We start from the raw sequence: 10,625 nt of genomic DNA, 5'->3' as shown, positions 1-10,625 counted from the left end.
GGCATGCAATGCGCGAAAATCATGTGATTGCTAAACAAGGGGGAGGGTGCATCCGGCCTCCTCGGCTGTAATTGGTCCAGCCCAGAGTCGATCATGACCAATTGGCCAATCCAACACCTTTCATTATATATACCCTTCCTAAAAATAAAAAAAAAATCCATCGGCCCATAAAAACAAAAAATTGCCAGTGGCCCACCGGGCAAATGCCCGATGGCCAGTCCAGCTATGCTTGGAGTCCCAACAATTAATTGATGTGTAATTCATGCACCTTGGACTTGTATGGACAGAAATTGACTTTTACCATACCCTTATTTCTGAGAGTATAATAGGGTAAAGGTAACAGTAGCAGAAAGAATAAAAAGCTGAGAAAGTAATAAGAAAACATGAAAAAGATGGCGACGCCTTTAGCCTTTGTTCCTTTTATTTAAAACCCGTTCATTGCTCTAAACCTCACCATTTTAAATCATTTATCTGCCCTAATGCCAGTTCACTCTGTCAGTCTGTCATTCCCCTCCTCCCCCTCTCTTCTCATGGTCCATCATCACAAGTCTCGGCATCGTGACATTCTGTCCGTTTCCCTAACTTCTTCATCCATGACTCATCCATGTTGAATTTGCTTTGGGAACACCACAGTGGGAGAGATTCAGGGAAAAGGCTGTGCTCTGATGTTGGCGACTCCGAAATGAGCCGTCGTCAATGTTTGTCTATAGTCTGGTCCTTTAAGAGTCTGCCGCCATCCCAGGAGCAACCCTTGATCGCCCACGCTCTGTTCAACCCTTATCCCGTTTCTCTTGGCCCAAACGGCGACCTTTCCTTCCACCGGGATTCAAAGCACACGTCAGTCTCTTGTCTGATTCCCAAACAAATGACTAATCATGTCAGAATGTTGCCTTTTTTATTACTCTTTAATTAGAGCTCTAACCTCTGCCTTGAAAGCCCTTTCACATCATCACAGCAATAACAACAGGTTTTCTGCATGTACCCTGACATACATGTTGTACAAAGTCAAAATCAAGGGCTTAAAAGTAAAATATTAGTAATTGATAGGCTTTAAGTGTATTTATTAATATTATTAAATCACATAGCAACACAGTTAGTCATGAATCTAATGAAAAAACGTTTAAAAATAGGTTTTAACATCCAGAGATTTTCCATAAAAGCCATGCTATATATGCTGTAATGTCAAATAATATTTCTTTGCCTCTTTCTTTATATGAAACCATTAAAGTAGAGCTCAAACTAAATGGCACAGTAGAGAACAATTACATCTTGCCCAATAGTCATTGACCCTTGAAAGACTCTTTCCATTTTTCTAGTGGTTGTATTTTTTTCAGTCAGGAGCCTATTAAATGGTTTCACCCTGGCCGATGGAAAGACATCTAAGTCACCTCTGAGTTTTTGCGACATTTCAAAACTTTGCTCAAAATTCAGTTGACAGTTGGATGGAAACTAGTGAAATGACCAGTGAGCCACTGATTCCATCGTCACGTTGCCTCACTTTCACCCTTTCACCGATCAGCTCGGTGCCAACACCTCCTTTTGATTTACTCCCCCCCGCCCCTCTCCACTTTTCTCCCACTCTGTTTCCTTTATGTCTTTGACAAGTCCTTAACTCAGATCTGCTACTGTCACAGAGAAATTAGCTGCTGTTTCCAACCTTTTTCAACCTCTTTTTCTGATTTCCTCTGACCTTTCACTGTCTTTGGGTAGCAACTGTCAGCAGACACAGTTTCCAGCCCTTGCTCTGACCTGAGGAAAATTTGCTTACTTTTCTTCTCAGCCTTGGCTTTGTGCTCCCCTCATTTTGTCACCTTTCTGGTTCTGTTTCCATCTCCTCCCACTGCTGCAAAAACTTTTTTGGTTACATCACCAATTTAGCACACTGGTGTGCCACTCATATGAAGGTGGACAAGAAAATGACATTTGAAAAGGGCTAAATATTTGAGAACAAGGGAAAATAGAGACTTTGCTAAAAAAATAATAATGATAATAAACTGGCATAAATGGGAAGAGTAATGCAATCCACTAGAGAATAAGTAAATACCACAAAGATTTTCTTCATCAGAATGAATGAAAATGTTCACTGCATGCATTATTGTAGGGTCTTTACCTTACAATATGAAGTGTCTTGAGCCAACTGTTGTTGTGATTTGGTACTATATAAATAACACGGAATTGAATTGAACTTCAGTGTGGCCAGTTCCCCGTTATCACTATAAAAAAGTCAAAATTAAGAAAGACCTTTTTTTTTTATTTTATTTATTTATTTTTTTAAACATATGTTTTCATCATCATATTGTACGAGACTCCTCAGACCAGACAATGTCCTTCCAATCTTCTAGTGTCCAGTTTTGGCAATAGAAGCTTGTGTGAATTGTAGCTTCCGTTTCCTGTTCTTGGCTGACATAAGTGACACTCTGTATGGTCTTCTGCTACTGTAGCCAATCTTCTTGTGAATTAAGAGATACTATTTTGCAAATCTTCATTTGGAAAATAGAAAAAACCCTGGTGATTATTTGTGTTACAGCTCAAAGCAGTCCAGCTGTTCTCCTCTGACCTCTGGTATCAGTGAGGCATTTTTACCCCTAGAAGTGCCGCTCACTGCATATTTTCTCTGTTTCCTGACCACTCTCCATTTGGTCATCCTAGTAGATCAGCAGTTTCTGAAATACTCAGACCAGCCTGTCTGTCACCAATTACCATGTGACATTCAAAATCATTTAAATCTGCTTCATTTTGATGATAAGTTTGAAGTACAGCTAAATGCATGGGTTTGCTGTCAGACAAAGCCTTGGGTTTTGCCACTGTGATGCTTCAGCTGCAACAGTGTTTGAATAAAATAAGTTTGAAAGCACCAAAAAGTTCACATAAAAATTACTTTACATTATCGGGCTAAATACATGGTTTAAACATGATGAAGACAAAGGCTGTGTTAGACAGACATGATAGCAATATGCTCTGTCAACACGCCATGATTAGCACAAAGATAATGCTATGCTTTGCTAGCAATGCTAATATCAAAGCTAATATTTCTCCATATACTATTTTACAACTGTAATAATCTGTGTGGAGTTGCATGTATTTTGTGTTTCCTACCATTTTGTAAGATTTATTAGCTCCAGTTTCAGCAACGCAGACATCTTTGAACTTAAACTTAAAAAGGCAGGAGGCATGGCACAGTCAAGACCGTGTTAATGCTCTGGTTTGAAACATGCAAACAAATGACACTAAGGCTACGTGCACACTAATGCGTTTTTGTTTAAAAACGCATCGTTTTCTCTCCGTTTTGGCCTCTCGTCCACACTGAGACAGCGTTTTCGCTCATGGAAAACGCACAGTTTACAAAACGCTCTCGAAAACGGATACATTTGAAAATGGTGCTTTCGCATCGCAGTGTAGACATTTAAAATGCAGACTTTGTAAAACGATGATGCATGTAAGTCATATGATGCAATCATGTGACCAATTAAACTAAGATAGCAGAGGGCATTATACAGCAGTTGTTTTGTGTTACTCGCAGCAACAACTCCACCTCATTGTTAGTCCATTTAAAAAACTCGGTGCCTGTTCTTCCTCGACATTTTACCGCGACGTTTCAAAGAGTAAATAAGCGGCAGACAGAAATGAGGCAGGTCGAATCTTCTTGCATTTCATGCATGCATAGTACTGGAACGTAAGCGTTTTCGGATGAAAACGCTCTTTTCAAATCTATCCGGGCTAGTGTGGATGTAACCTAAAGGGTTATCATTGCATTTAAATGTGACACCAAGTCGTAATCAAGCATCCAAACATGAGCAAGAGTCAGTTGAAGTTTTTTATGTGGTATTTCACTAAGTTCATGTTTGTCACATCTGATTTTTATGCAGGGCACATGTTACATGGTTTATCTCATTGTGTACAATGACCTTAAAGTTAATACAGGCTAGAAGAAAGAGTATAATGCTAATGCTAGGGCATAGCTTGTAACACTCTAAAAGTTAGCTAGCACTAAAGTGATTTATAGCAATTAAAAAAAAAACATTCATCATTTAAACAATTTGGTAAACCAAGTCATAAAACAGCTTTGACTGGTGACATTCAGGAACAAGAGCTGCGATTGCCACTGTGGTTTCTAGTGGGTGCGCTGCATTTATTTTATTTTTTTTACTTTCTTGCTGTCTTACATCAGCCTTTACCTCATCTCCTAATTTTTCCATTTTACCTTCTTTGTACTGTCCTTTTCAATCCACACAGTGATGTTCTCTCAAACCTTGGGCTTACTCCACTGCTTCCACACTCTGACCACTCATTTCACATCTTTGCTTCTGCCCTGCAACAGACAGCAGAACTGGTTAGTTTTGCTTCTGTCACAAAGACACCGCTGTTACCACCCTTGTTATGACTTCGCCTGTCTCTTGGCGTCTCCTTTCCCACCGCCTTCCATCTCCATTGGTATTGGGTGCATTTCCAAACTTGTCTTTCTCTGTTGAGAACAAGCCAGCTATTTCTTAGTCAGAACCAATGGCTTTTTTGAGTCTCTGCTTCATGGTGGATGTCAGTACAAGTTCAAAGTGTTATTTTGAGCTTTTTTAAAAGAAATAAAAATAAAATGCAAACTGTTAACTGGTGAATTTGAGAAGGTGACCTTTAACGTTTTGATCGAGAAAGGTTTGCTATTTTCTGTCTTTTTTTTCATGTAAGGTTAATTTAGCTAAACTTTATATCAAAAATGTAATTTCTAAGTACATTTTCTATAAGTGATATGATTTAATCATATCGTGGTTTAATCAGCAAGGTATCTGTTTAGTACCTGTGTGTATCCTATACATTATTAACTGTATATGCTTTGCCAGAGCCTTTTTCTCCACGCTCTGCCTTGCCCTTTTGGGTTTGGTGTTGAAGTACTGAAATGAATCGCTGTTTCCAGACCTTTCATTCATTTACATCACCCCCGTCGTCGGTATGTTTCCACAGTTCCTGCCCCCATTCCTGCTTTTCCAACTCTTTCACCTCTCTCCTTTCACAGCATTAACCGTACACCCTTCATTTCATCCAACACAACCCCCTTGTTTCTCCTCATTTCCTAACAATCCTCTTTCCTCCCCTTCCCAGTTTAATAACAAAGTAAATGGAAAGCATCTCATTGCTTTCACAACCTTTCTCCTCCCTCTTTCAATTCATTTTGAAAAAGTGCTTGCAAGACCACTGTCTTAGTTTCTGCATAACTTGAAAAAAACATTTGCAAGAAAGAAACAACAGCCTTTTGTTTAACAACAATCTTCCAATAATGAGATTTGGGAGTGCACATGTTCCCCCAGCAACAGGTTGTTATCACAGGGTCACTGGCTGGTTTGTTGGACTGCGTAAGTGGAGACTTTAGCAAGCATTTCACCAGCAAATCCCATTAACATCCAACAGCCACTCGCAACTGGTTGGGGAATATGTGTTTTTCCCTCACAGATGGTTGCCAGATGGTCACAAATCAGTCTCTGTGCCTGTGTGACTGGAGCTCATTTCAGTCTATCCTACTTTTTCATCATAATTGTTACAGATGCGAAATTTCAAACACAAAAGTGACTGGTGTCACAACCTGTAGCTGGTGACAAATGTGAGATTTCAGTTGGCTGCCTCTTTCACATACTAGATTGTGACTTTCCAGAACTTGATAAGCTGAAGAAAGTCAATGAATTTGACTGAGTTAGTGAAGTAGAAAATCATCACTAATGAAAACAAATTAATCTAGTCGTGCTTTGGACCCATTGAATTCTCACACATGTGTATCTAATTTGAAAACAAACTTAATAAACTTGATAATGTCTTAAAAACTGAACATGAATTAGATGTAAACGCCACTGTTATTCTTATATATTGATGAGCTCTTTAGCTTTGCATGATTCACAGCTTAAAATAAGCCTTGTGTATCTTTTACTGGACCTCAATTCATCCATGTTTGGCTTCTCCCTATTTTGACCAACTTTATTGTGATTGGCTGTCCCTCATACAAGGCTTGAACATCAGGTGGTCTCCTCTGTGGACACTTTGCGTTGCATGCATCTGCATGCATCCGAGGCAGTGGACTTCAGTGAAGTATAACAGGAATGATTACTCAGCCGTGGTGCCTCCAGCTGCCTGTGTCCTTGTCTGCAACAGAGTATAATTGAGGCCTTGGGGATATCCCCTCTCTATGACATCATGCAGATCCAAGACTTGGAAAACCTCAGTCTGAAGGCTGAGCTTTTGGCTCACAGGGATTACTTTTACATACTCTGAATTCATTATTTGAAATTTTAAACATGTTGATTGCGACAGATCCAAAAAGCATTTTCTTTCTCATTCTCTGTGTTTACATTCACAGCCCTTCTTCTTCTTTCTCTTTGTCTACTCACCAATTTTCATTGGCTCTGATGTTTTCATGTTCACTACTCTAAATAGTAAGCATATGATGTGTCCTCCTTCCATACCCCAAGCGTCTCTTCCTTTTATTCCTTTCTGAGTCTTCTGTAATTTAAAATATGTCTTTCATTCTGTCATCTCCACATCTTGTTGCGCTGTGGACTTTCATCCATCTCTGCCCCTCTTTTACACTCTCTTAAATGTCTTTTTTTTCTTTTTTTTCTCCTACCTCCTTATTCTGCTTTTCCTCTTTCTCTTTTTTTTTTTTTTTTTTTTTTTTTTTGGCCCAAACGTATCTATTACTTTGTAATGTGTGAGTCAGCTATTAAAATAGCCCTTTTTAGGGCTAAATAAACTCCTATCCTGCTCTGCTCTTCCTCCTCAGGTGTATGACCGGGAGCTGGAGAAGATCGAGGATTTTAAAGGACTCTCTGATTTCTGCCAAACATTCAAACTGTACAGAGGAAAGACTCAAGATGAAGGAGAAGATCCCTCAGTGGTGGGAGAGTTCAAGGTAAATGCAAAGTTTAAAAGTTGTTCGGTCGAGTCTCACTATTTGCCATTTTCTTCTAGTCACCACATTGCGAGTTGTTGCAGCCTGATGTGAAGTTACGTATCACATATCACATGCTAAATTGTGCCTAGAGCTTATCTCGATTCATTCATCTTTGTCGGTACTTATTAATTTAAAAGCTTCCTTTACACCACTTCACATCTACTTCTTTAATTCACAATCCCACCACCCCTCTCCCTTATGAACCAGGGCATGTTTAAGATCTACCCCCTGCCAGATGACCCCGGTGCCCCTGTTCCCCCAAGGCAGTTCAGAAAGCTGCCTCCCAATGGCATCGAGGAGTGCTTGGTCCGAGTCTACATCATCCAGGCTCATGGACTCCAGCCCAAAGACCCCAATGGGAAGGTATAAGGGGAGAAAGGGAGAGAAATGTAGAAGAGGATGGCTAGAAAATGTAACCAGAATTAGGTACTCATGGTTAGGATACTCATTAAGGTCAAGGAAAAGATTTGTACCAAGGAGGGTATAAGTGATACCAAGTAAATAGAAGATGACATGAGTTAACAGAAAGCTTGTTTTTCTCAGTGTGACCCGTATGTGAAGATCACGCTGGGGAAGAAGTCAGTCAACGACCATGAAAACTACATCCCCTGTACACTGGACCCAGTCTTTGGAAAGTACGTACACTAATGCCTCTTTGGTCTGTCCCTCTTTCCCCCCTTTCTGTCTATCTGTGCCTAAAACCAAAAGTCTGGACTTCCCCGATCTTGCCGACTCGGAGGCGATCCACAGACTTTCAGAGTCTCTGGTCTAGAGGCAGGCTTCCTTAAACTTCACTCCTCTATCCTCTGTTATTCCATGCAAACCAGCACACCCTGGCACATATTTCATACCACTTGACATTTTCAGTGCCATAAACCACAATGGTTCACAGGGAACTGAATACCTACCCATGGGTTCCTGTTAATTGATGAATTGTTTTATATTGAATGTCTTAATATGAATAAAATGTTAAAAAACAAAATACAGAACAGGAAAATATACCATGAGAAACAATTTATTACACACATTTACACAGGGGTAGGATGAAGTGTACACATGTTGCACTGTTGTCACGTATCATGTATAAAGGTCCCAATCTGTCCCCAAGTTAAAAGGATGTGGATTCAGCCTGTATCTAACTGTGCCACAAATCTTTGTGTATGTGTAGAGGGATGAAGGTTGTATGTCCCGGCTGATTCCTAGTTTGGACAAAAATAATAATAATTGAGGATGCAGTACAAAAACTAACTTTTAAATGTTATTCTTTAACTAAACTGAAGTTTAAATTTTGCATTTGTTTATATTCAGCACTCTGGGACTAATTATGCTCATTTCCACATCCTCATGTTTATTCTTGAGCTCTACTAGAGTCGCTTTGCAAACTTCAAATATTTGTTAATCTTATATTAGGACTTGTTCCTCTGTCTGTTTACCTCTAGCTGTTTTACTGCCCTTCCTTTTAAGGCCACCTCCTTGTTAAGCTAACTTTCCTGTGATTGGATGTCCTTTACAAACAGAAGGTTTGGGTGGGGCTATTGTGCTCACAGACAGAGCAGTTTCCCTCTAATGACTACATCCACTCTGACACCATACAGAGCCTAAGAGCAGACAAAAACTGCCTGAAACCTGAGCATTGTGCTCACATGGATTACTTATACATATACAGAATGTATTATTTGAACCTTTGCTCATTTGCCATGTTTAATATCAACTTCAACCATCATGTACATAAGCATAATTAAAAGTTATTTGAAAAAAGTAATCAATTGGTGGTCGATAAAGCAAATAGACTTTTTTGGAGACTAATAAAACCAGCTGAGTATGAGACGTCATCAGCAGGTGGCCTCTTTGCTTAGTTGGTAATCCAGCTCTGGTGATTGCTGCATAAATTTAGCATGAAGCAGTGTTATAGAGAACTTTTGTATAATTTTATTAAAGCTTCTCTCTATCTTTTTTAGAGCTAATAAAATATAATGACTGTAAAAGAAGCTGACAAAATGAAACTAAAGAGGGTACAATAATAAAACATGGATTCTTAAAATAATTAAAAGACAATCCATTGTAAAATGTTCATAAAACAAAAAAATCTTGATTAAAAAAACCCAACTAACTATCCTCTAACTATTCTATTCCACTTATCCTTATTCAGCTTCACAATGGGCAGGAGCCTATCCCACCTACAATAGGGTGAGAGGCGGGGTACACACTGGTCAGGTCGCCAGTCTGACCCAGTTCTAACACAGACCCACAACCATTCAAACCTATGGGCAATGTAGAATAACCATTTAACCTAACCCCACTAAGTGCATGTCTTTGGACTGTGAGAGTACCCAGAGAAACCAGACAGACACAGGGACAGCTCTGCAAAATCATGTCTTACATGATGATGATGAGGATCCAGTCTAAATACATGACTCAGAATTATTTCCATAAGCACACATACTGAATTCACTCTGTCACTCTTTTGTATGCTTGTTACTCTATTTTGTGTCCTTCGCCCTTATGTGTGTTTTCTTGCCAGTAGGGGTCACTACACACAAACCAATCAGAGCACCAGACCACAGTAGAGCAGAAACTTGGTGCACATCAGAGCTCCGACTGCTGGCTGTAAACTGCTCTCAGTCAGTGTGACAAGTCAGTGCACACCAGCGTTCTGCTAAAATGTCCTTCCATAGACTCATTAAGACGGCAACAGGGGGATAGGCTTGACAAATGTCCTAGCAGACCAGCACACATTACTCATCACAGGAGTGAAACTTAAGAAGTTCCTTCAAGTGGACGTGCAGATTTATGCTCCTTTTCCAGGAGGTTTTTTCTGACATTGCATGTTAGGACATAATTTTGGCCTTAAAAACCACAAAAATTGTATCTGCATTTCAATCACTTCTACATGCATTTAAAATGTGATCACAATTCCTGTCATTGATGTGGTCACACAAATGCGTGAGAGGCCACTGGAAAGCTCCTAATGCCTGAACCAAAGCTGAAAATCCTTTTCTGCTTTCCTTTTCTACAGGATGTTTGAGCTCACATGTTCTCTCCCACTGGAAAAGGACCTTCGCGTGATGCTGTACGACCACGACATGCTCACCAAAGACGAGAAGATCGGCGAGACGGTGATTGACCTGGAGAACCGCTTCCTGTCCAAATATGGAGCCATGTGTGGCCTGCCACAGTCATATCATGTGTGAGGAGACATTTTTTTCTGTTTATTAAGCTTAAACTGAATTTCAATTAAACTGATAAAATTAGACCCTGAACTGTTCCAGATGTCACCCAACAGAAATGGATGTGAGAACAAAACCTTTTTTTTGTGACAATGATTATAGACAGATATAACAAAATAAATAAGACTTTATTTATATTATTTTTTTGTCTCTCACCTGTTAGATCTGGAGTAAACCAGTGGCGAGACCAGCTGACACCCACGCAGCTGCTATACAGATTCTGTGAGAGAAGAAATCTGCGGAAGCCAGTCTATGAAGACGAAGCAGTCCGCTTCAAAGGAGAACGATACATCGCTGCCGACCTCGGTGCAATAATAAATCTATACAGTTCGTTATATTGATACATTTACTGTATATAGATATGAAATACTTGAGCTGTACATTGATCAGGCATACAGTTTAGAGCACTGTCACTGAATCAGAGCATCTCCAAACCTCCCGCTATTATGGGATGTTGCCGGTCTGCAGTG

At 39.8% G+C, this 10,625-nt stretch overlaps 1 protein-coding gene across 1 annotated transcript in view; it reads left to right on the top strand.

The window, feature by feature from the left end:
* Positions 1–10,625, top strand: part of dysf (dysferlin, limb girdle muscular dystrophy 2B (autosomal recessive)) — a 106,796-nt gene that overhangs the window by 74,378 nt on the left and 21,793 nt on the right. The window contains exons 43-47 of the mRNA XM_013915250.1: positions 6,758–6,886; positions 7,136–7,291; positions 7,472–7,563; positions 9,945–10,115; positions 10,319–10,461. Coding sequence (XP_013770704.1) covers positions 6,758–6,886; positions 7,136–7,291; positions 7,472–7,563; positions 9,945–10,115; positions 10,319–10,461 — 691 coding nt within the window. The remainder of the gene's footprint in view (positions 1–6,757; positions 6,887–7,135; positions 7,292–7,471; positions 7,564–9,944; positions 10,116–10,318; positions 10,462–10,625) is intronic.

The sequence above is a fragment of the Pundamilia nyererei genome, unplaced genomic scaffold (genome assembly GCF_000239375.1).
Source record: "Pundamilia nyererei isolate P.nyererei 1_Seehausen unplaced genomic scaffold, PunNye1.0 scaffold00277, whole genome shotgun sequence".
Lineage (NCBI taxonomy): Eukaryota > Metazoa > Chordata > Actinopteri > Cichliformes > Cichlidae > Pundamilia > Pundamilia nyererei.
This window is presented reverse-complemented; position numbering and strand designations above follow the sequence as displayed.